At 40.0% G+C, this 26,438-nt stretch overlaps 1 protein-coding gene across 2 annotated transcripts in view; it reads left to right on the forward strand.

Annotated features, from left to right (window-relative positions):
* Positions 1-333: 333 nt before the first annotated feature.
* Positions 334-26,438, forward strand: part of LOC140730381 (tRNA (32-2'-O)-methyltransferase regulator THADA-like) — a 403,880-nt gene continuing 377,775 nt past the window's right edge. For both annotated transcript variants that reach the window (XM_073050701.1, XM_073050702.1), the window contains exons 1-10: positions 334-697; positions 1,980-2,074; positions 4,662-4,792; positions 11,830-11,978; positions 12,613-12,645; positions 13,701-13,749; positions 15,491-15,681; positions 15,898-15,992; positions 18,778-19,001; positions 21,964-22,664. In XM_073050701.1, the coding sequence (XP_072906802.1) occupies positions 622-697; positions 1,980-2,074; positions 4,662-4,792; positions 11,830-11,978; positions 12,613-12,645; positions 13,701-13,749; positions 15,491-15,681; positions 15,898-15,992; positions 18,778-19,001; positions 21,964-22,664 (1,744 nt within the window). In that variant the 5' untranslated portion in view covers positions 334-621. The remainder of the gene's footprint in view (positions 698-1,979; positions 2,075-4,661; positions 4,793-11,829; positions 11,979-12,612; positions 12,646-13,700; positions 13,750-15,490; positions 15,682-15,897; positions 15,993-18,777; positions 19,002-21,963; positions 22,665-26,438) is intronic.

A 26,438-nucleotide genomic window follows, 5' to 3' on the forward strand; every position in this document is an offset into this window, starting at 1 on the left:
CCTCCGTTAAAACCGTGATACAATCGGAAAAGGGGGGAATCCCAAGCCAGCAGTTGATGCGGAACGACCCGCTGCCTCCCGACCCGTCGCCCCCTCCATCACTGCGCCGCTAACTTTCCCACACTCGGCTGTCAGCGCGCTCGGAATCCTCAGTATCCATCTGGCCGGGAACGATCCGGGACAACCTTCCAGGATTGACGTCGGCCTCAGCCAATTGTCCGGCGACAGGCGCTTGCGCCCCCACATTAACCAATGGCTGAAGGATGCAGGGGCGGTGCCGTGTCGAGGTGGATTCGTACGACGCGAAGGCGGAATTGACGTTGGCGAGAGAAGTGTTGCAAAGATGGCAGCGTGGTTTGTGCTGTGAACCGGTGAAAGGAGTTTGTAATAAAATTGCTGCTGTAAACAACATTGGTGATACTGAATTGGGTTCTTAATCATTATATAGGCACCCGTATGCGCTGATATATTTCTGTATCCCACAACATTTCTGCTGTTAATTGAATTTATCGCCTAGGACAGGTGATAGATAACTGGCGTGAAATCCAGTTCTGTTTCAAAAACTCTCATAAACAAGTTCTACTGTTTTTCTACCAACAATTCAAAACGATCTGGGCAGGGATGGTTGTCAAGAAGAAGAAACACATCGACGTTGGTCGGATTATCCTGGATGATCACAAACTTGCAAGTTTGAGATGTAAGTAAACACGTGTATTACAATTCTGTCCCAAGGTAAATTCGATAAGAACGATTTGTACAGCTTTCTGAGTTATCTGCATATTTAAAAATGAAATACATTAATTAGATTTAGAATGTGTTTGGTTCATAAACACAAACGTTTGTATTTATATTGAAATGCCATTTTTGGCATGCATTTTGCGAGAACACTGTGATTGGATAAAGGACTAGCTAACTGTTTTTGATGATGACTTTGACCAAGTAACCAGGAGATACAAAACATTGTAGATGTTGGGCAACAAACAAAAAGCTGGAAGAAGTCTCTCGGTCTAGATGAAGCTTCTGAACCCGAAATGTCAGCTGTCCATTTCCCTCCCCAGATGCCGTCTGACCTTTTGAATTTAAACAGCTCTTTGTTGCCCAAGAAATCAGGATGCAGGTATCATTTACAACACAAGAGTCGGACGTTGACCAGCTCTAACAAGAGATGATCTAACTTGATATTTGATGGTATAGCTTTGAATTTATCCTGGTGTTTCTACTCTGCAAACTTTCCTATTGACTTTGTTACATATTTGCAATAAATCATATAGAATTATGTGCCTTTCATTTACTGTTCAATCAATATTTCAAGAGGACGAGAATATAAAAGCAAAGATGTAATGCTGTGTCTTTATACCACATTGGACAGACCACAATTGGTGTATTGTGGGCAGTTTTGGTCCGCATATCTAGGACAGATTGATACTGGAGAGGGTCCAGAAGAAGTTTATGACGGGTCCCAGAGAATATAGGGCTAATGTTTGAAGAGTGTTTGATGGCTCTGGGCCTGCACTCACTAGGGTTTAGAAGGATGGGAAGGGTGTGATCTCATTAAAACTTACTGGATATTGAAAGGCCTTAAGAGGGTGGATGTGGAGAGAATTCTTCCAGTTGTTGGAGTGTCAGGACTAGAAGGCACAGCCTCAGGATGCAGGCATGTTGCTTTAGAACAGAGATGAGAAGGAATTTCTTTATCCAGAGGGTGGTGAATCTCTGGAATTCATTCCCAAAGTCAACTGTGGAGGCAAAGTCATTGTGTATATTAAAGTGGAGGTTGATAGGTTCTTGATTAGTAAGGGCATCAAAAGTTATGGGAAAGAGTCGTAAGATTGAGGTTGAGAGGGAATCATAAATCAATCATGATCAAAATGTGATCATCTTAATGGGCCAGATGTCCTAATTCTGCTTCTATATCTTATAGTCTTAGAAGAATTCATTAAATTCCTTTTCCTCAATTATATTTCGCTATCTTCGGCCAGTTATAGCATCTGATGCGGAGAACGATCTTGCAAAACTTTTGCTGGAGTGTGTGGAACTTGTGGATGGAATCCAACAGCTGCATTTATTGAAGAAGGTACAGTCTTATTGTTTGCTTCATTTGTGTTCCTAGACAGTTTGTTTTTTTTAACAGTGATAAAATGGTAACTTTTTTAACCTTTTTTGTGGTTGTATTTTGAAACAACTGCTTTTACATTTGAAGCCTTCAAATGTAAAAACAAGTATGCTGTTTGCATAATTGATAAGCTGGTTGGTTGGCATCTATGTGTCTCGAAGGGCAATGGGTGATGATGATGGTCATCACAAGTCTGGGTGGAAGATATGGAGATCCTGAGACGCCCAGTCGTCAAGATCCCCCTCTCGGCCTCACCAGTGTAGTTCAAAGGAAAGCCTCTGAAGCATATGTTTGGCACCAGCTTGGCTGCAGGAGCTGCCAGGAGGATGATCAATGATGTCCAGCTGTCTTAGGGGCTGCCCACAAGGCAGTGGGGCTACTTACCCATTGATAAGGTATGACCATATAAATGAATCACCCAGTGCATGTTTTAGCTCAAAACAATAAATCAAATACTTATTGGGGGTTTTTTTTAGGAAAGGTAAGTGAGTGATAATTGTAAAATCTTAACTTACAGGAGTTTGCATGTTTTTTTGAGAGAGAGGGTGTGTGTGTGTATTTACCTCAACTATATTAGAAGTTAGCAATTCATTTAATTATGGTAGTTGTGCATCTTCTCTCGAGTGTTGATCTTTTGATTCAAAATGCAATCAAAAATTCCTAAGGTCGATTACCATTTCCATAAATCCCATTGCAAGTATGTACATTGATCTGATACAGTGGATTCTGGTTAATTGGGACAGATGCTTACTTAGGAGATCCCGCTTCCTCTGGCGGAATCTCCTGGTGGCTACCCATTTTAATTCCACTTCCCATTCCTATTCCGATATGTCTATCCATGGCCTCCTCTACTGCTGCAATGAGTCCACACTCAGGTTGGAGGAACAACACCTTAAATTCTGACCGGGTAGCCTCCAACCTGATGGCGTGAACATAGGTTTCTCAAACTTCCCGTAATGGCCCGCCCCCTCAACTCCTTCATCATTTCCCATCCTCTTTTCCCACTCCCACCTTATCTCCTTGCCTGCCCTTCACCTCCCTCTGGTACTCCTCCCCCCCTTTCTTTCTTCCATGGACTTTTGTTCTCTCATATCAGACTCCCCCTTCTCCAGCCCTATATCCCTTTCACCAATCAACTTCCCAGCTCTTCATTCCTCCCCCTCCCGGTTTCACCTATCACCTTGTGTTTCTCTCTCCCCCTACCCCACCTTTTAAACCTACTCCTCATCATTTTTTATCCAGTCCTGTGGAAGGGTATCACCCCGAACTGTTGACTGTACTTTTTTCCGGAGATGCTGCCTGGCCTGCTGAGTTCCTCCAGCATTTTGTGTGTGTTGCTTGGATTTCCAGCATCTGCAGATTTTCTCTTCTTTGGGAGTGAAAATGAAATGATTTCACTACTTCAACAAGTTAGGAACTATGAAGAATTCGAACATATCAGCAATTGTATTGGAGGATGCATTTGTCGAAAGCATTGTATGAAGGCAGTCCATTATCTGCGCTAAGTGTCTGCACTGATTTTGTTCATTTACGGTCAATCAAAAGAAAACAGCGTACACTGGATGAGTTCCTCAATTGAACTAACTTTATAATGCTGTAGTAGTACTGATAGTGTTCTAATTTGCTCTGTATTTCATTTAAATACATAATTTGTTGCTCAGTTAAATAGTATTTTGACTTTTTTATACCTTTTTACCTATTTCCATGAAACTTTGGCTAATTTGGGTGGCTGCTTAATTGGACCAAAATGTACTAGTCCTGATGTGTACCAATTAATCAGAATCCACTGTATATGATAATTAATCGTTTTCCATTTTTGTGATGTTTTAAAATATGCAGTCACTTAATTTTAGCTTTTATTACTTCCCCTATTCTCACTGATAAACATAACAAGCTACTTTTACCATGATGTTGTATTATCACAAGTATCACAAAGAAGGGATAATTGAAAAAGCAAAAAAAAAACCAACATGTTGGAAATCCTGAAATTAAAAAACGTACTGAAAATAATCTGCAAACAAGAAATTCTGCAGATGTTGTAAATCCAAGCAACACACACAAAAATGCTGGAGGAACTCAGCAGGCTAGGCAGCATCTGTGGAAAAAAGTACAGCATTTTCCTCCAGCATTTTGCGTGTGCTGCTCTGAAAATAATCTGCTGGTAAGGCAGCATTTGAGGAAAGAAATTGTTGACATTTACAGTCGATAACCTTAATCAAACTGGGAAAAACTAAATTCTCACTTTTATAATTTGAATGTAAGACCAGTGACCTATGTGTCTATTCACATATGCTGTTTGTTCTGAATGAGTTCACTTCAGCAACTTCTTTATTTGGGGTTTACAAGATAAATGCCAGTCTTCAACTTCTTTTTGTTAAGATATGAATTAGTTTGATGGCTTTTATAATTGAAACTAAGTTAATTGTGATGGAAGCATGTTTTATTTCCTTGTCCTCACCAGTGATTGTTTTCAATGTTGTTGAAATTTAGTCTTCTAATTTTGTAAAATCTATGATGTTTGCATTTAAAACTTTTTTTAAAATCTCAGATTGGTTCGTTATTACAAAAGTTGGATGGAGTCTCTCTTCAGAATTCACATGCGGACACCTGTATTAAAATACTGGTTGACATTTATTGGGATCTGGAATCAAAAAGCCCTTTGAAAAGAGCATCTGCAAGGTAATCCAAAGTTTTTTTGGACAATATTTTGTATGTTTAGATATTGATTAATAGATCTGTTTGTTTAATATCTATGTAAAATGCACAACTAGACGTGGGATTTTTGACTCCAATGAAATTATTTCATTAAATGATGTGACTTGCTCTTTATTGAGCTGGGTCCCACTGTTAACTCGCCTTTGATGGATTCTTGCTCCATTGGAGCCCTCCACGTGTTTTGTTTATTCCTGATATTCTTAATGTTCATACATTGAACATTTACCACAGACTCTCAAATTCAATATTTTTTCATAACTACACCATCTGGTCACATCTTAATATTTTACAAATTGACCAATTGAATTCCAGTATCGCCTGGAGCTATCATATACTGGACTTAATATGATAGCAAAGAGATTCTGATTTTAAAAAATCTGTTTCACTCTTACACATTTTCTTTCAATATCTGCTGATTGTTTCTGAACTTGACCACATTTTACATGGTGCTTTCACTTTTCAAAAGAACATTTATTTGACATGAGCGTCATCTCTAGGAGAGGAAAAGATCAGGAGCTGGATAAATAGTTTCTGAAAATGGAAGTCAAGGGAGTTTCTTTTGCAAACAACTCTGAAGGCTTTAACCAGATTTGTATTCAAATGCTAGAAGAAATTCTGAAACAAGCTGTTGAATTTAGATGATGCGTGTCATCTATTTACATTTTTTTGTCATTAAACTAAGATTTTTTTCCTGTCTGAGTTAATTGAATCTCATCATGATTCCCGTTCCAAATGTTCACTTTATTGTGAAGGTAAGTAACTTATCAATTCATAGACCAGGTGGCCATCTTTACAAGAAACATGAAGTGTGATTATCGCTTGATGGTATAGGCCGTATGTCAGGAGCTGTGGTTGCTGTTCTATTGTAGCTATTGACATCATCTTCCGTAAAATATCACTGTTTGCAAATGGGGAAATGGGTACTACTGGATGTGAATAAATATCTGGGGAGCACCAGTCTTCACTGTTGAAGACACTGCAGTCTGATGGAAGTCCCAGGTGTCAGGGATCATGAAGTAGGAAGTTACCATGATGAGAGAGAAGGTTCTTGGGAAGCTGAAAAGTCTGAAGATAGATAAGACACCTGAACCAGATAGTCTACACCCCAGGGTTCTGAAAGAGGTGGCTGAAGAGATTGTGGAGGCATTAGTAATGATTTGTAAGAATCACTAGGCTCTGGAATGTTTCTGGAAAATTGCAAGTGTCACTCCACTCTTCAAAAAGGGAGAGAGGCAGAAAGGAAGGGAGAAAGGACACTAGGCCAGTTAGTGTGACCTCGGTGGTTAGGCAGATGTTAAGAGTCGAATGTTAACGATGATGTTTTAAGGTACCTGGAGGGACATGATAAAATAGGCCTAATTAGTACAGTTTCCTGAAGGCAAAATCTCGCCAGACAAATCTGTTGGAATTCTTTGAAGAAATAACAAGCAGGAGAGACAAAGAATCGGTTGATGTTGTGTGCTTGGATTTTCAGAAGGCCTTCGACAAGGTGCCACATTGGCCTGCTTAACAAGCTACGAGCCTATGGTAATACAGGAAAGATTCAAGCATGGATAAAGTGGTGGCTGATTGGCAGGAGGCAAAGAGTGGAGATAAAGGGAGTCTTTTCTGGTTGGCTGCCGTCACTAGTGGGACTAATTCTTTTTTTGTTATATGTCATTGATTTGGATGATGGAATTGATGGCTTTGTTGCAAAGTTTGCAGATGATATGAAGATGGGTAGAGGGGGAGGTAATTTTGAGGAAGTGGAGAGGCTACAGAAGAACTTGTATAGATTAGGAGAATGAGGAAAATGGCTGATGGAATACAGTGTCGGGAAGTGTATGGTCATGCAATGTGGGAAAAGAAACAAAAGTGTTGAATATTTTCAAAATGGAGAGAAAATACGAAAAAAGAGGTGGAAAAGGACTTGGGAGTCCTTGTGCAGAATTCCCTAAAGGTTAATTTGCAGGTTGAGTCTGTGGTGATGAAGGCAAATGCAATGTTAGCATTCATTTCAAGAGGACTAGAGTATAAAAGCAAGGATATAATATTGAGACTTTATAAAGCATTGGTGAGACCTCACTTGGAGTATTGTGAGCAGCTTTGGGCCCTTATCTTAGAAAGGATGTGCTGAAACCAGTTCAGGAAAATTATTCCAGGATCGAATGGCTTGTCATATGAAGAGTGTTTGATGGCTCTGGGGCCTGTTTCCTTTCGAATTTAGAAGATTGAGGGGTGACTTCATTGAAACCTATCAAATGATGAAAGGCCTTGATAGAGTGGATGTGGAGAGGATCTATGGTGGGGAAAGTGTAAGACCGGAGGATACAACCTCAGAATAGAGTAGCATCCTTTTACAATGGAGATGAGGAGGAACTTCTTTAGTAAGAGAGTGGTGAATCTGTGGAAGTTTTAGTTATAGGCTGCTGTGGAAGCCAAGTTTTTATGTGTATTTAAGGCAGAGGTTGATAGATTCTTGATTGGTCAGGGCATGGAGGGATATGGGGAGAAGGCAGGAGACTGGGGCTGAGAGGAAAATTAGATTAGCCATGTTGAAATGGCGGAGCAGACTTGATGGGCTAAATGGCCTAATTCTGCTCTTAGATCTTGTGGTCTTATAGCTGGAAATTTTAAATTAATTGTACTATTTGAAGGAATGGTGATTAAGATGATATTCAAACTTATAATGCCCCAATGTTATCAGATATCTTGAGTTGTGAATAAAATTTTTAATTTGTAAATTAAAATTATAACCTTTTTAACTAAACTTGTTGGAGATAGCCTGTTGTAGAGTGGTGACAGTTGAATTATTGGGAAACATTACTTAAATTATGTTCAGGCTTCTGGCCAAGAATATACCAATGATGTCCCTTAGTAAGTAATGTGATTTTATTATTTTTTCTAACCAAGTGGAATTTCAATTTTCTTTTGCATTTGAAATGTTTAGATTTTGATAAAAGGTTATCAACTACTTCAGTAGGAATATCAACCTATGGTGTTTGATGCCTTTAATGTAGTAGAAGATCCCATAGTCGTTCAGAGGAGAATAATAAAGATGATACTGGTGGAAAAACGATGATACTTTGCTTATAAATACCTAAATACACTTCCAGCGGCAGCCTGTAATTTCCCTTTAAGTAATGTACTCTTGAACCGCCTTAATGAACTAATGATTGAACGGTCTTCTGAAGGATTAGGCGGACTTTATTCTCAAGATTGCAGGTATGGCACCTTGAAGCAGATGAAGAGGTGTCATGGCTGTAAGAGAGAGAGGAGGGGAGGACTCCAAGCCTGACTAAAACATAGGGGTTGAAGCTTCATCGACTAAGTCTAATCACTCGGCTGTCCTCCTGCTACCAGGCAGTGGCTAAACAGCAAAGTTCCAGAAGTAAGGACAGCAACGGATGTCACAGGAGGCAGAGGAGTGGCAATGGGATTGCTTTGAGTTGGTGAACTGGACTCATCAGAGGATCTGAACAAATGCACCATGGTTGTCATGGAATTTATAAAAACAGGCATAGATGAGGGTGTTCCCACAAAATAATTTAGGATCGTCCCCAACCAGAAGCAATGGGTGAACGATGAGGGCCAGAACAGTGGTGTTCATGTTTGAAAATCAAGTAGTATAAAAGAGGTCCAGCTATGATCTCTGGACAGCTATCTCACATTTGAAGTGGCAGCTACGGATCAAACTTGAATCAACAGCTGGGGCAGTGCTTGGATGCTGTCACCTCCTACAAAGTGAAACCAAGCGACATAGGTTAATGCAAGGTTTCGCTGCTCGATTATCTCACTGCCTCTTATGCTTGCTTTGACCATGAAAACATGAAAGCTCCTTCACGAACTCCCACAGCCCCTGAGGCTACTGTGATCTCACTCTCTGAAGCCGATGTGAGTGTCTCCTTCAGGAGCCACAAAATGCATCTGACCCAGATGGGAAACCTGGCCAAGTACTAATGACCTGTGCTGATCAATTGTCTGGAGTGTTCACTGAGATCTTTAATCTCTTGGTGCGGCAGTCTGAGCTACCCAACTGTTTCAAGTGGGCATATTATATCGGTGCCTAAGGAAAACATGTTAACCCGCCTCATTGGCTATCATCCAGGGGCACTTACATCCGCTGTGATGACATGCTTTGAGAGGTTGTTAATGAAATATATCCTCTTCTGTCTGAGAGGTGATTTGGATTCACTCCGCTTTTCCTTCTGTAAGAACAGGTCCACAGCAGATTCCCTTTAATTGTCTCTTCATTCAACTGTGAAACTTCTGATCCATACATCAGGATGATCTTCATTGACTTCAGCTTAGCATTTAATACTAACATTCCCCCCAAAACTAATCAATAAGCTACAAGACCTAGGCCTCAATATCTTATTGTACAACTGGATCCTCGATTTCCTCACTTGCAGACTCCTGTCAGTTTGGATTGACTCCTCTACGATCTCTATCAGTACAGGTGCGTCACAAGGCTGAGTGCTTAGTCCTCTCCCTACACACTTTATACTTGTGACTGTGAAGCTAAGTGCAGCTTCAGTGCCATGTTTAAATTTGCAGTTGTTGGGTGAATCAAAGGTGGTGATGAATCAACACTTTGGAGGAGACTGTAAATCTTGCTAAGTGGGTACCTCAAAAACAACCTCTCACTCAATGTCAGCAAGTCCAAGCAGCTGGTTATTGACTTGAGGAGGAGGAAGCCAAATGTTCCTGAGCAAGTCCTCTGGGGGATCAGAGGTGGTGAGGGTATCAGCTTAAAATTCCTCGGTGTTATAATTTCAGCGGATCTGAACTGAGTTCAGCATTACAGAGTGCCGTTGCAAAGAAAGCACAGCCGTGTCTCTATTAGAAATTTGTGAACACTCTGCATGTCATCTAAAACTTTGATAAGCTTCTATAATTGTGTGAGGGAGAGTATACTGGCTGTCTGCATCGCAGTCTGGTATGGAAGCACCAATGCCCCTGTACAGAAGAACCTGCAAAAAGTGGTGGATATGGCATAATGCATCACAGGTAAAGCCCTCCCTGTCACTGAGCACATCACCGTGCAGACACATCCTACGCAATCCGAAAGCTCACCAATGCCTCTTCCTGAGGAGGCTGAAGAGAGTTGGACTTGGTCCATCTGTACTCGTGTAGTTTTACAGGTGTGCCCTAGAGAGCATCATTGCATGGTATGGAAACTGTACCGCGGCGGACAGGAAGGTCTACAATGAGTACCAATCAAAAGTGCTCAACTCATCACTGGTGTTAGATTACCTGTCATCAAGGACATATATGCAGAATGGTGCTTGAAAAGGGACCCCACCCATCCTGCTCATGGACTGTTTGTCCCACCCCCAGTAGGAAGGAGGCTATGTTGAATCCACGTCAGGACCACCAGACTCAAAGAGCAGTTACTTTCCCCACCTCTACCCGCTAACCTACCCCTCCACCACGACTTCATCACTTCCTGTCAGTGACCTTATGTCATACACTCCTGTGCCTAAGATCACTTTATGGACATACAATTAATCGATGTCTATAAGCTATCTTATGTATTTATATTTTTGTGGTTTTTATTGTTTTTGTTTTGTACTGCATTGGATCTAGAGTAATAATTATTTTGTTCGCCTTTCTACTTGTGTAGTGGAACTGACATGAAACGATCTTGAATCTTGAACTTATGGTAGGAACTGAAAGCATCGGTTTTGGTTTTCCCAGTAGTTAATTTGCAAAGCTCTGTGTCAGATAAGCAGTTTAGAAGTTGTGAAAGGATTTGGTGATGCAGAACTGCATTTTGCTAGTTTCTGTGAGTACTGATGCTGTGATTTGGTATGAGATTCCCAAATATTAAGTAGCTGAGTAATGAGTGACAGCAGGTACAAGGCCAGATTCTTGGAGGTACTGGGGGCTGGGGTGGTAACTGGGCACAAGAAGAGCTACCATTACAGGGAATTCTCTGGCCATAACAAGTGCAGATTATATAAAAAGCTAGGCAATCAGTTTCAAGGGGAATGAGGAGTCATTGGAGAAGTTTGGTGTGATCAACCTGTCTCAGAGGTTGCAGATGGCCGGAGGGTGATTGGTTACCTCGCGGTCGTGTAAAATGTCATCTCTCATTTAGATGAGAGTGACTTTGGTGCTGTGCAGAGTGGAAACCAAATTCAAGGATTCAAATGTGGAATTGTGGGAAAGAGGAGTACAGATTTGAATGATGGCCCAGTGAATTTGAGGAAAGTGAAATAAGAGTTTGGATGGCACTGCATAAGGATGGAGTAGTCACATGTTGACCTTTGAGGCAGGATGTAATACTAGGATACTTTATGGTGAGTGGGATAGTCTTGTGGTCAGTAACTTAGTAGAAATAGAAGAGTGGAAGTATTACGGGGCCTCTGGCAAAGGTTGGACAGGGCATGAGGAGAAACAGGAGAAAGGGTGGTGAAAAATAAGTTAAGGTCTGGAAACAAGTGGGAATAGGGCAGTTGATGGATGTTCTCACAAGGAAGTCTATGAGATGTTGGTATATTGGAGAAAAGAATGAAGGAAAGACGTTTAAGAAGTTGCTGCCTGTCTTTGCTTTCCAGTAGGTCTCTCGAGCTGTAGGCATATTTGGCAGGTAAGCAGGGCAGAGGGTAATTAAACTGGTTCAAATTTATATTGATTCATATTAGCAGCCTTTGCGGTGAGAGAAGGGATCATATCAGAGTGGTGGTCACACATGTAAGTATGGTTGGAAGGGAGAAGGGAGGTTTAATGCTGAGCAACATAAAAGATACGGTCAGGTAAACCTTAAATATTCTGGCTTAGAAGTATTTCCTAAAATTCACCTGTTTAGCTAGCTAATGCATTAAGCATAATTTGAGATAAATCTGTTGCATGTCCGAATTATATATTCCATTTGTTAAATTGCATCTGTATATCATGGCTCCCACATAAAGTGGCTCCAGTACTGTATTTAAATATTTTACACCCACACCAAGATGCTTATTTTTAATGTATTTGCACAAAAGCTTCATTCAGACACATAACTCGTTCTTTTGCAGTACACTGGGCTGTGTTCCTGAAAGCTTGCAGGAAGAAGTGGTTAGCTGCCTTGTCCATTGCCTGAGGAAAGAACTGTTGACTGTGGATAAAACCCATACTAGGAAGACAACTGACTCCATTGCAGCGTGCATGGAGAATTTTAGCTTGGGTAAATATGGGCAAGGGTGTGAACTTGAATAATCTTATATTAGGGTCTTTCAATGTGGTGTGCTTCACAGTCCTTTATTTTCCAACATCTTTCATTGTTTTGGAGTGAATGGTATGTGGCTACCTTCATATTGCCACTACCTTATAGCCTAAAGCAAGGTTTAATGTAAATGCTTTTTGCTGGATTTTTGTTTAAAAGTATCCAAATTTTGTTCTTCTGTCCCTCATTCTCATTTTAGCCCTGTTTTAAATATTTATCCTCTGTTAAAATTGTATTAATTTTGAATTCAATCACTCACTTTGGTGCTGCAATAACCTGTTTAAAGGAATTTTCCTAATTTCCCTTTTAATCTTGTGATGGTAGTTTTAAATTGGTTACCCCACTATCAATAGTTTCTGACACCAGTAAACAATATTTTTTATTCTAGTATCAAAAAGTACTTAATTTGAACCAAATAGGGCTATTTAAAAACTGATCTATAGGAGGAGTAGTGGATTATAAATTTTGCATACCACCAATCAGATATTCAGGACAAGAAGGGAGAGGATACTGGATGAGATTTGATGTTTTCCTTTTCTAATTGTGATGCATTTTTAACAAAGTAATCGCTCCTAATTTGGTTTTGTATTTACAGGTGAAAAATGCATGCAGTTTCTTTATCTGGAGGGTAGGTTCTACTTTACTTTTTTGAGCATGTCTTTTTTTGTTGTTATTATTCTACTGAAATCTACACTTACAGTAGTTTTCTCTCATTAAGTGCAACACAGGTGTGAATTTTAATTTACATATTAAATGCATTAATCTGATTATATTTGTCATTGTTTGTATGATAACAAATCTAAAAGCTGAGAAACCCCACTTTGAGGTTTAACTCAAATTCAGAATTATCTTACTGCAGGCTTAGTACAGAGTAGGAGTTCCTTTGCCTTTTGTAAGTTGAGCCACCCAGTTTCAAAGTATAGTTCCTTCACTTGTTGCCTGATTTTTGCTCCGAAAAGCTTGTGATTAAATTGTCCGAAAAGCATGTTGGCCCACAGACCAACAGGGGACCAGGTTGTTTTCAAAAGTGACCAAAAAGACCGTCATTGTGAATCCTCAAACAAATGAATTGAAGAATATTTTTATTTAAAGAAGTATATAGATCATGCGCAGGCAGAAGAGATTAGGTTTCATTAGCTTAATTAGTTTGGGCTTGTTCTTGTGCTGTACTGTTCTAATATTTATGTAAACTGGCAAGGAGAAGTTTTAAGCATATTTTTAATCTGTGGGTTTTGTTAAATAAAGTAATGAAGATGTACATTGCATGACTCAAAGTCATGAAAGTTAACTTCTTCCTAAATCACCCGAAAAAATTCAAAGTCCAGAAGTAAGACCATAAAATTAAGTAGCAGAATTAGACTATTTGACCTATTGAGTCTGCTGCACCATTTCATCATGGCTGATCCAATTTTCCTCTCGGCCCCAGTCTCCTGCCTTCTCCCTGTATCCCTTCATGCCCTGACCAATCAAGAATCTATCAACCTCTGTCTTAAATATACATAGAGAATTGGCCTCCACAGCTGCCTGAGGCAAAGAATCCCAGAGATTCATCTCTTCCTCATCTCTGTTCTAAAAGGGCACCCCTCTATCTGAGGCTGTGTTCGCAGAATCTGACTGATTTAGGTTAGCTTGGAGATTGAAATAACTTGTAAAATTGCAACAATAACTTTTTCTTCTTATTAGTTCTTCAGTTTCTGCATGCGGCAGTTCTGGATTTCAAGTTGCAGAATAAGTGAGTATTTTTCCAATTTTAACATTGAGCGTTGTGTTTATCAGTAAAGTTATTTTAAATCCCACATAGGTTGTAATTCTGAGAGTTAAAAGTGTTCTATGATTTTGGGATTGTAAGGTTACAGAACTGGTTGATAAAGTACTTACTACTCTTGTATTAAGATATTTTCTTTAAATGCTATCTATTCAACCGTGTGAAGAACTTCTGTATGATTCAAGCTAAACCTGTACTAATAGTCCAGCTGTAGTTTCTAGAAACTGTTGTAGCATTCTTATACATTGCTGTGGGCTGGGTGAATATTAGGTATTTAGATAACATGCATATAAGAAATTAAGTTTGTAGTTCAGATGATGAGGTCATAGAGTGATAGAGCAATGCAGAATGGATTCAGACCCTTCAGAGGAATGAGTCCAAGTGTTTATGATGTCCCCTCAGTTTCCTGCATTCAGCCCATAGCCCTCTAAGCCCTGCCTCTCCATGCACCTGACCATGGACTGCTTAAATGATACTAGTGTACCTACCTCACCCCCTTCCTCTAGCAGCTCATTCTCTGTGGGAAAACGTTGCCCTACAGGTCCCTTTTAAATCTTTCTCCTCTCACCCTAACTGTCTCTTTAGTTTTGGACTCCCCTACCCTGGGGAAGGCTGTTGCTTTACACTTTACTGAAAATTATAGTGTTACTGCCTCTCATATTTTCACACATTTCTATAATATCGCCCCTCATTCTCCTGTGTTCCAAGGAATGAAGACCTAGCCTCCCCCTATAACTCAGGTCCTCTGGTCCTGTCAACATCCTTGTAAAGCACACATTCCAGTTAACCTGCGTCTCTCCTATTGCAGTTGACTAAAACTGTAAGTAGTGCTCTAAGTGTGACCTCAGCAAAGACTTTATGCAACTGTAACACAATGCCTTGACTGTTGAAGACCAACCTGCAAAACTCCTTCATCACCACCCTGTCTATGATGCTGCTTTCAATGAACTATGCACTGTACTCCGAGATCTCTCTGTTAGCGTTAAACTCCTCAGTGCCCTGCCATCATAGTTTAAGTCCTGTGTTAGATGACTTTCCAAAATCCATCACCTTAAATTTCTTTGTATAGAAATCCATTTGCGCTTTTTGACTCTCTTCCTTAACTGATCAAGATGCCCCGTAGTCGATGATAACCTTCTTTGCTATCAACAATGTCCTAATTTTGTGGCATCCTGATCAAGACTTGTACATTCACATCCAAAATAAATTAAGGGTTTGCAAGCTTGACTATTTTTATGTTGTACCTGAGCCACTGAGTCCATCCATTTATGCAAGTTGGGTGCTGACCCAACTAATGGGAGGTGATGTTAATTCATTGCACAGTGAAATTATTTTGTTGTTTTTGTGAAATGCAAATATTCCACTTCTATTTGTTGGTCTATTAAGATTGCTTCATATTTTTTAATGTAAAAACACAATACTCTCTGCACTTTAAATGTACTTAAGATCAAATTCTGAGTGATTTTTTTTCAAATTTTGCATTTAATTAAAATGTGTAAATTAGGTTTATGTTTACTTTCTTTTAACATGGAGATTACTGGATAAAACATTGGGAGGAGACGTAAATTTAGCCTTTGATTCATAAAGTCATGAAAGTGCTTTTGCAGACTTTCTATTAAATTAAATGATGTCCTTCGCCAAAACATTTATCACTTTTTCCTTAAAAGTGCATTTTCATTAAATTATCTGATTTGTAACTCTGTTTTAGGAACCTTGGTGGGCAACATATTCTGCAGAACAAGCTGATGTATGATTTGCTACTGGCCTTAAAAACCTCAATGGTGCTTGTTCAGAAAGTTCAAGGCAAAATACATGGTATTTTCTGTAACGATCCTGAGCCAGCTCTCTCGGAAGCTATGTGTGGATTGCTCACGTGCTTTATTGAAATGATCTTAGATGGTAAGTTTATCAGAAACTGCTGTGGTTCCAGAGCACAGGTCAACATGTTTTCTCAAGATTAAAAGAGCAGAAAATTATCTTTTTTTGCCATACTAGGCAAGTTGCTTGTTTTTAGTCCTAATCCTTCTTTCTAAAAGAAGTTAAAATAAGACATTTGATTTTACTGGAGTTGGTTTGAGGAACAGCTGAACATCTTTTATTTCTTCTGCAATTCAGGAAATTTCCTACAGACCGTTCATAGTACAGCAGGAATGGCCACGCTTCTGTTTATCAAAACTATCGTGGAACGTGATGAGTTGTTGCCAAAGCTGGTGAGTGGGACTATCTTCTGGAAATAATATTCATTTAAATTAATTATCTAACTTTATGTTGGCTGAGGCGGACAGCTAAAAGCACTTAAGTTCTTATGAGAATGACAAAACGCAAACAAGCTACTGCGAATGCTGGATATCTGAAATAAAAACAAAGAAAAATATACTGGAAATATCCAGTAAGCTGTGCAGCATCTGTGGAGAGGGATATAAGCACATTAAAAGAAAATACTTGAGTAGATTCATAAAAAAAATTGAAATTTGCTAAGTTAACAAATTTCACGTCACATGCCAGTGATAATAAACCTGATTCTGATTCTAATCAAGTATTAAAGTTCAAAGTAAATTTATTATCAAAGAACATACAGTATATGTCACCATATACAACCCTGAGATTAATTTTCTTGTGGGCATAATAAATCTGGAATAATAACAATAACAGAATCAATGAAAGATCACCCCAGTTGGATTAAAGTATGATTGGTGACATATAATTTATAATTATTTTGATGACTTTGATGCCTATTCAAAGAGGGATTTGCATCAAAAAATGTGATTTTTTGGGGGGGGGAAAGTAATTTTATCAAAAAATGTGCAATAATTTGTATCAAGTTGCATTTAATTGTATGTTTTCCTGAAATTATAGTTGGGTGCTTCAGAGAAATTTTATGTATGAATATACTTTCCAAAATCATTAATAACCTCTGCATTTGTGTACCTTTTGTATGTCTCGTACAATGATCCAGCTGAGGTTTGTTGTACAACTTTTCAGCTCATTTTGCCGAAAGGTCAAGATGGCGCCTGCGTACAGTGCTTCTTTGGTTGACATCTTCTGGATAGATCATGAAACCATTTTTTTCCACTTCTTTTATGTCTTCTGCGTTTGTTTATCACCTTGAATGTGACTCTGGAACTGTTGGAGCCTGTCTTTTGTTGTTTGGCGATTGTTTGGGTGCTTCATTGCTCTGTAACCTCTGAGAGGATTCCAGGAGGCAGAGGCAGCGTGAACGAACCTGTGGTGAGAAAGCTGCAGGATGCACAAGAGCCAGTATTTGAGCCCCTTTCGTTGATAAAGCTTCCACTTTCACCGATTACAGTGGGGAGGGCGATTAAAACATCAAGGCGAGTACAGAAGTTTGAAGATTGTCAGTCTCCGAGAGGATTCAGGGAGGTAGAGGCAGCAAGAAGGCTGCAGGAAGGGGCACAAGTCTATGTTTAGGCCCATTTAACTGATTAACCATTGTTTGCCGATAACAGCAACCAGGGAGATTGAAGCATTGAAGTGGGTGCAGACTGTGAGCGTCTGCAGCTTGCCTTTCGATCAGGTGCTCTGTACAGAGAGAGGAGAGCCTGCCGCTGCAAAGAGTGTTGTCCAGGTTTTTTTTGGCACTTTGGACTTTGAACTATAGACTTTTTTTTCAGTCTTTCAGTTTTTATATTCTGTTCTTTCTCACCCAGTCTTCTCAGTTTTCTTTTGTGCGGGGTGGGGGTTTTGGGGGCCGATGTGCCTGATCCGTTTGGCTCATTTTTTATGTGGGAGGACGGATTTGGGGGTTGATACGCCTGTTCCATTTCTATTCTTTTTTTTTCCGGGTAGGTGGGATTTAGGGGTTGATGATTATGCTGCCTTCCTTTCTTTCTTGGTTTCATGGCTACCCGGAGAACTGAAGAATTTCAGAGTTGTGTACTTTGATACTTAATAAACCTTTGAACCATTTTAATGCTGCATGTGAGTCAAGTTGGCCACTTGTTCCCACTACAAGGGAAAATGTTATTAAAACAATCTGGATGCATTTTACCATTTTTTAGGAAGCAGAGAAATGGAAATCCTGTACATTAAAGTGATTTCATTGTAGTGGTAGAACACTATCAGTAATCATTACTTGACTAGCATGGACCCAAAACCACAACATGAATTTCAACTTATGCGATTTGTATTGCACAAGGATTTTTTTTGGTATTGTATGTCACTCTTTATTCAGAGTTAGCCTTTAAAGATTGCATTACTTTATCTGCTCTTGGTTGTGGACAGGCTAATTGGAGCAGGAACCACCTTAAACAAAATCTTGCTGTGCTTAATGGTCTGTGGTGAACCGATGGTGCTTTTTGTTGTAGGTGTGGGATAAAGTCTTCTCTACAAAGCTCTACTCATCACTGTTGTGGGAACTTCAGTCCCCTTCTCACCTTCCAGTATCTGTTGCCCATTCACTTGGCAAATTGTATTGGAAATTTATAAGATTTTTTTCTTGTACACTTTTGCTATGTGTCTCTCTTAATTTCCTCTTTTTATTCATTGCTTTAGAGCCTTTTTGATTTTACTCCCATTATTCTAGTTTGCCAATTTTTTTTTTCAAATTCCTTCTTAATCATCTTGGTTAAGCACATGGTCTATCAGTTCCACTGACTAACAAAGTTACAGATGACCTATGCAAAATACACAAAATGCTGGAGGAACTCAGCAGGTCAGGCAGCTTCTATAGAAAAAAAAGTACAGTGGAGGTTTCGGGCCAAAATGTCGACTGTACTTTTTTCTATAGATGCTGCCTGGCATGCTGATTTCCTCCAGCATTTTGTGTCTGTTGCTTGGATTTCCAGCATCTGCAGATTTTCTCTTGTAAATGACCTATGCACATCAGCTTACATTTCTGACCTGGTGCAGTTGAGGAAGAAAATTTAAGCAAATGATATACATTGCAATGTGCCCTTTTCCAATAAGGCTCGGAATATTATTTAATTTTTTATATTTTTATAAGTTTAATTGTTTCTTTTTTTTTTACTTGGACAGGTTCACAATCTGCTTTTTAACTCCACGAAAGGAGTTGCCGATGCCCCAAGTTGGTTAATACAGAGTTGTGGGGCACTATACCGAGCTGCACCGCCTGACGATGCAGTTCTTTTCCTCATCCAGGGAACACTGACCATGTTAGACTGGGGAAGTGGAAGAATGGGAGACGGCAGTGACCAGCTCCTCTTAGATATATTAACTGCTCTCCTGTCACTTAACTCCCGGTAAGCAACACATTCAAGATACTTTCTAAACAAGCATGTGTTATTGGGTATTCAGAACAAAGAAAAAATTGATTTTCATAGAATTATAGAAGTGCCCTTTCATATCTGTAATAGCATTAGCAGATGCGGATAACTGACTGAAGTTAAAATAATCTAAGAGCGTTTTAAGTAGTTTACTGGTCTATTAAATCCTTTTACAGTGGATCTCTCAATCAGAAGCTTCAGTTATTAGGAAGCAGTTGCAATTTTGTGACCATGGGCTTTCCACTGATTTCACTTTGTAGCATAATTCAAGTCAAGTCAAGTCAGGTCACTTTTTATTGTCATTTCGACCATAACTGCTGGTACATTACACAGTAAAAACGAGACAACATTTTTCAGGACCATGGTGCTACATGAAACAGGACAAAAACTACACTGAACTACGTAAAAACAACACAGAAAAAAAAACTACACTAGACTACAGACCTAACCAGGACTGCATAAACTGCACAAAACAGTGCAGGCATTACAATAAATAATGAACAAGACAATAGGCACAGTAGAGGGCGGTAAGTTGGTTGCAGTATGTAACTAGAAGACCATTTTATGAAGGAACCAGAAAGATGTCTGAATTGTGTGAATTGTCTAGAGTTTGAACCAAAAAATCAGAAGTCTAAAGCTCAGTGATGGTTATGGTGATTTATGTTCTAATTGATGTTTCACTTTGTATGATTTGAGGTTGGTTACTTTGCCACACCTGTAATTTATTTTATATTTTCTCACCTTGCCCAATTACCCTTCTGAACTTTTGATTAGATGAACTAGGTAAATGTGGCACTGTGTTTGTACATCTGCTTTAGATATTTCCCATTTAGTAATAGTAAAGTGAAATGCCACCAGAGAGAAGACTAAATTGTAAGAAGCTTGAAATATTACAGTATTTCCATTCATTAGTATCTTCTATTGAGGTTGCAGGTGGCACCTAATTGAGGAGAAAACAAAAAAAACCAAAGAAATAAACCTTGAGTGTTCAGCCACGTGCTGAAGGTTAGTGCATCTGTATCCACAACCCCTGCTTGATAGCTGAAAAGTGTCCTTGTGCCTTCAGCAGACTTAAGAAAATGGAGTTGAGTTTATAGCTGATGATGCATATGGTTGACAGCTCTTCAGAGCAAAGGAAGCCATTTGTCTGAAGGCATAGCTTTCTGCAGATGAGAATGGTGTAAACCATGCTGAGAGCTGTGAAGTAAAATTAATGTTATCTACAAGTTTTTGGTTGTCATTACAGGAGCATAAATCAATTCTCATGCAGCCTGATTGTCTTTTCTATAGTCTTCTCTTTGTAAAACACCTCAGATTGTTGGAAAATTTATTAATGTGTCCTTACATACTTGGAGAAGAGGGATGCTTATGTGAGAATGCTGTTCTTGGACTTCAATTCAGCATTCAACTCCATAATTCCCTCCAGGCTTGACTAGAAGCTCAGAGACCTCAGCCTTCACCCTGCCCTGTGTAGCTGGATCCTGGATTGCCTGTCAGATCGTCGGCAGGTGGTAAGAGTGGGCTCCCTCACCTCTGCTCTTCTGACCCTCAACACAAGTGCCCCTAAGTCCCCTCCCTTTACTTTTTGTATACTCATGACTGTGTCACCACCCCCAGCTCCAATCTGCTAATGAAATTTGCTGACGACACTACACTGATTGGCCTAATCTCAAGTAATAATGAGCAAGCCTACAAAGAAGAAATCATCACCCTGACACAGTGGCGTCAAGAAAACAACCTCTCCCTCAATGTCACAAAAACAAAGGGCCTGGTTGTGGACTACAGGAGGAATGGAGACAGGCTAACCCTATTGACTTCAATGGATCTGGGGTTGAGAGGATGAACAGCTTTAAGTTCCTCAGCATAGACATCACTGAGGATCTCACGTGGTCTGTACACACCGGCTGTGTGGTGAAAAAAGCACAACAGTGCCTCTTTCATCTCAGACAGTTGAAAAAGTTTGGAATGGGCCCCCAAATCCTAAGAACTTTCTATAGGGGCATGATTGAGAGCATCCTGACTGGCTGCATTACTGCCTGATATGGGAACTGTACTTCACTTGATCACAGGACTCTGCAGAGAGTGGTGCGGACAGCCCAGCGCATCTGTAGATGTGAACTTCCCACTATTCAGGACATTTACAAAGACAGGTGTGTAAAAAGACCCGAGTCACCTCAACCACAAACTGTTCCAGCTGCTACCATCCAGGAAATGGTACCACAGCATGAAAGCCAGGACCAACAGGCTCTGGGACAGCTTCTTCCACCAGGCCATCAGACTGATCAATTCATGCTGATAAAATTGTTGTATGTCTATGCTATATTGACTGCCCTGTTGTACATACTGTTTATTACAAATTGCTATTAATTGCACATTGTACATTTAGACGGAGACGTCACATAACGATTTTTACTCCTGTAGATGAAAGATGTAAAAAGTCAAGACAATTCAATTCAATACTGCCATCAAGAGTGCTGCAATGGTGGGGGGGTGGGTGGGTGTTAGGGAAGGAAGCCACAGAAGTTCAAAATTAGCCATGAGAGGTCCAGATATTTTGCCAAAGCTGCAGCATGAATCCAGACCAGTATGTGGTATAAGTGGATTTTACGAAGAAGTGACATATTAGAAAAGATATTGGTGATGTCATAAAAAGAATTCTGCATTATATGGAATTTCCTTCTGTTTTGCATTGTGCATCAGACATGCATGGTTGTAAAACGGCTTATTACTCTCACCCCTCTTTGCAGCCCTTGAGGGAGTACACCTGTGTATTCCAACCAGAGAAGTATTCTTATTTGCAAAATTGCTAGTTTGCTTCTTATTTCTATGATTTTACAATTTCTTATAATGGATTGGATTTTGTGAATGGAGTGTGTTCTACACCATTTATCGTGTGTACAGATTACCCTTTTGAGTCACTGATCTCTTCTTATTTCAGTTTAAAGGAATCCAGTATGGCATTGTCAATTTCCAGAATTCTCGGTTTTTGGACAACAGCCGCATTAGATGCCCTCCATTCAGACTCATGCTCTCAGTATCTGAAAAATTCCTTGAGTGGAAGCTCTGAATCCATTCAGAAACTACTGGGCTACATATGGACACATTGGGAACATCCTTTAGATGCAGTGAGACATCAGACTAAAGCTATATTTAAAAACATTTTAAAAATTCACCAGAAGACCATCGATGGTTCGAATGAAATGACAGATTCATTCTTCTTAAATTTGACAAAGAGTTTGTTGGATTTAGAGTGGCATATCAAAGGGAAATATATTTCACTGAGCTGCCTAGTAGAATATTTAGGTACAGATTATATACTAACAGTAGATGACTCTATCCCTAAACAAGTTTTAGGACTAATGCATGAGCAATCGCTTGCACCATATGCAACTGATCTGTTAGAAAAAATGTTCATCAGCCATAAGAACCAGTTGATGTCTTCATCACAATCGACTAGTTGGACTGATGAATGGCACAAAACCTGGGTCCTGCCGTTTCTTCTGGCCTTGTGTGAGGAGAAGCCCAGTCAGACAACTTCCATCATTGACTACTATCTTCCCAAGCTGTTAAAATGCAACCCAGACAGCCTGACGTATATGATCAAAGAGCTTCGCTCTTCTGACAAGGCTGACAAGAGTGGTGAGTAGGATGAAGGAACAATAGTAATGATGTTTGCACTAACATACTTTGTTGAAGGGGAGGGAATTCTTTTGGACAAACTCCAGTAATTGTAATACAAGTAATTTAAATGTATTTTTTAACCTTTTCTACATTTTCACTTTTCAAATTCAGTACCTTATGAATGTTTATTTCAAACAATATTCCAAAGCTTTGCTGAAAGTATGTGGGGGAAACATTACTGGAACTATGTTGGGGGAGAAAACAGATTCAAATTTTGGATGGGGTTTTTCCATTAATAACGGGAAGATAATCTTGACCTTGTATGAAGTTAGGCATTTTGTACTCCATTCAAGCAATACAAAGTTTTTCCTGTGTCGAGCACTTTTAATGGTTTCATTGAAGCATGAGCCTTTTTCAGCCTTATAGAGTTAGCAAAATTAACATTTTTCTTAGTTTCTAAATAGGGCGAATTTTTTCTTTTTATTTACATCCAGTTTGATTGCTTTGATTAGTAACTTCTTGAAAGAGAAGCGTTAAGAACAAAGAACCAGAAAGAGCTACATTTTCCATTGTACAGGTGCTTTTGTCAATATTACACTTTAATAATACAAGAATTTTAACAAAGTAAATGATAACATCACTGAATATTTGCAGTTAGAAGCTTGTACTTTCTTTTCAGACAGTGTAAAATGTTTTCCCTTTGATACCCATACATGTCAATATTATCAGGGCATTTTTATAGGAAGATACTATATTAATGTCACTGGCCCTCCTCTGGAAAGCATTTACGTCAAAAACATGGTGTTTATAGCTATTTTTCTATCTTTATTCTATTTAATATTATCTTATATTAGGTATCTCTTTCACCTCCCTCCCCTTTCTTGATTCTCTGACACCTCCCTCCTTTCTCAATCTCTCTGTCTCCATCTCCTGAGACAAACTGTCAATCAGTATCTTTTATAACCCTATCGATTCCCATGGTTATTCTGACCTTACATCTTCCCACCCTGTCTCCTGTAAAAATGCTATTCCTTTTTCTCAGCTCCTTATGCTCCACCACATTTGTTCCCAGAGCGTGGCTTTCCATTCCAGGACATCAGAGTTGTCTACCTTCTTCAAAAAAATGGTGCTTCCCTCCAACCACTATTGATGCTGCCCTCACACGCATCTCCTCCATTTCCTGTACCTCTGCACTCACCCCATCTTCCTGCCTCCTTAATAGTAATGGTGTTCCTCTTGCCCACCACCCCATGAGCCCCTGCATCCAACACATCATCCTCCGCAACTTCTGCCATCTCCAAAGGGATCCTACCTGTAAATATATCTTTGCCTTCCCCCACCTCTCTGTTTTCCGCAGGGATTGCTCCCCCTGCGATTCCCCTGTCCATTCGTCCCTCACCGCTAATCTCCCTCCCTTCAAGTGGCCCAAGTGCTACACCTTCCCATTCACCTCCTCCCTCACCTTCATTCAGGGCCCCAAACAGGTGAGGCAACACTTCAGCTGTGAGCCTGCTGTGGTTGCCTGTTATGTCCAGTGCTCTTGATGCGGCCTCATTTCCATTAGTGAGACCCGCTGTGAACTGGGGGGGCCACTTCGTTCAGCACCTCCACTTCATCCGCCAAAACGAAAACTTCCTGGTTCCCATTCTGACGTGCCAGTCCATGGCCTCCTCTTGTGGCAAGATGAAGCTACTCTCAGGGTAGTGGAGCAACACCTTATATTCTGTCTGGGTAGTGTCGTGGTTTCTCGTGCCCCACAAACGGCCAGGAGACGCAGAAGATTCTTCAAGAAGTATTAAACTTTAATTTGCAAATCAAAGCTGAGACAGTCATTGAGCTAGTCGCTGATTGCCCACCGATCCTTGTACATAGCATTTTTTATCGCAATCTCCTGGTTTAATTGTATTAGCATATCCAATCAGTGTTCTGTTGCGTATCACAAGTACATCCGCCACTATTGTTTCTACCCATTGACTTAATCATGTTCTAATCTACATCTCTTAGCTACCTCTCGTTAACACCCCATTATCTTCTACATTCTTAAGATTTCATTCTCCTACTAAATTGGATACGTGCATAGCAAATAGCAAACTCAAAGCTGACTATATAATCTACATCTCTTAGCTAGCCTCTCATTAACACACCATTATCTTCTACATTCTTAAGATTTCATTCTCCTACTAAATTGGATACATGCATAGCAAATAGCAAGCTCAAAGCTGACTACATAGTTTTGGTTACACAGCAAACAATGCAACTTTTATACTCCAATAGTAGCCTCTAACCTGATGGCATGAGTATCGCTTTCTCCTTCTGGCTAAAAAGAAAACACCTCCCCCCCCACATTCCCAGTTCTGACCTTTCACCTCTTCTCGCCTGCCTATATTTTTCCCCTGGGTCCCTTCCTCCTCACCTTTCTCCTATGGTTTGCTCTCCTTATCAGATTCCTTCTTCTTGAGCCCTTGACCTTTCCCACCCACTTGGCTTCACTTATCACTTTCCATAGAACCACAGAACATCACAGCACAGAAGCAGGCCTTTTGGCCCCTCCTGGCTGTGCAGAACCATTTTCCTGCCTAGTCCCACTGACCTGCACCTGGACCATATCCCTCCATACACCTCTCATCCATGTACCTGTCCAAGTTTTTCTTAAATGTTAAAAGCGAGCCCGCATTTACCACTTCATCTGGCAGCTCATTCCACACTCCAGCTAGTCTCCTCCCTTCTCTTCCCAGCTTTTTATTCTGGCATCTTCCCCCTTCCTCCTCAGTCCTGAAGAAGGGTCTCTGCCCAAAATTGCAACTGTTGATTAATTTTATATATTTATATTTTATTTTTAGAGAATATGAGATGTAAGGAAAGGTTGGACAAACTTGGGTTGTTTTCTCTGGCGCACCAGAAGCAGGAAGGTTATAAAATTATGTGCAGCTTAGATAGGATATAGGGTCAGGGTCTTTCTCCCTTCCTGTTGGTCTGGGTTGAGTCCAGCTGACTGGAGTGACCCTACCCAAACCTGTCTTTTGGTCTCAGCCCACAGTTTTTACTTAGTGCCTTTGATCTGCTCTGCATGATCAAACAATCACTGCTTGTTCAGACTTGTTTTGTGACAGCAGTACATTGCAATACATAGTGATAAAAACAATAAATTACAAAAAGGAGTATCGATAAAAAATAAATGAAATAAGTAGTTCAACAAGGGAGGGTAGAATACTGAGGAAGTGTTCATGGACTCATTGTCCATTCAGGAATTCAATGGCAGAGGGGAAGAAGCTCTTCCGAAAATGTTGAATTTGTGCCTTTAGGCTTCTGTACCTCCATCCTGATGGTAGCAGTGAGAAGAGGGTATGTCCTGGGTGATGGGGGTCCTTGGTGATGGATGCTGCCTTTTTGAGGCATTGTTTTTTAAAGGTGTCCTGGATGCTGGGGAGGCTAGTGCCCATGATGGAGCTGGCTGAGTTTACAACGTTCTGCAGCTTTTCCCGATTATGGGCGGAAGCCGGGGGGAACAGTGATGCAACCAGTTAGAATGCTTTCCATGATATATCTGTAGAAATTTGTGAGGGTCTTTAGTGACATACCAAATCTAATGAAATGTAACCACTGTCATACCTTTGTAATTGCATCAATATTTTGGCCTTGGCACAGATCTTTCCACTTCTGTTCCCTCGATGAGGAATGGTGTGTATCCCCTTGACCTACCTTTCCTGAAGTTCGCAATCAATTCTTTGGTCTTGTTGATGTTGCGTGCAAGATTGTTGATGTAATACCACACCATTAGCTGATCTATCTCAC

Source organism: Hemitrygon akajei, chromosome 7, assembly GCF_048418815.1.
Source record: "Hemitrygon akajei chromosome 7, sHemAka1.3, whole genome shotgun sequence".
In the NCBI taxonomy this organism is placed as follows: Eukaryota; Metazoa; Chordata; class Chondrichthyes; order Myliobatiformes; family Dasyatidae; genus Hemitrygon; species Hemitrygon akajei.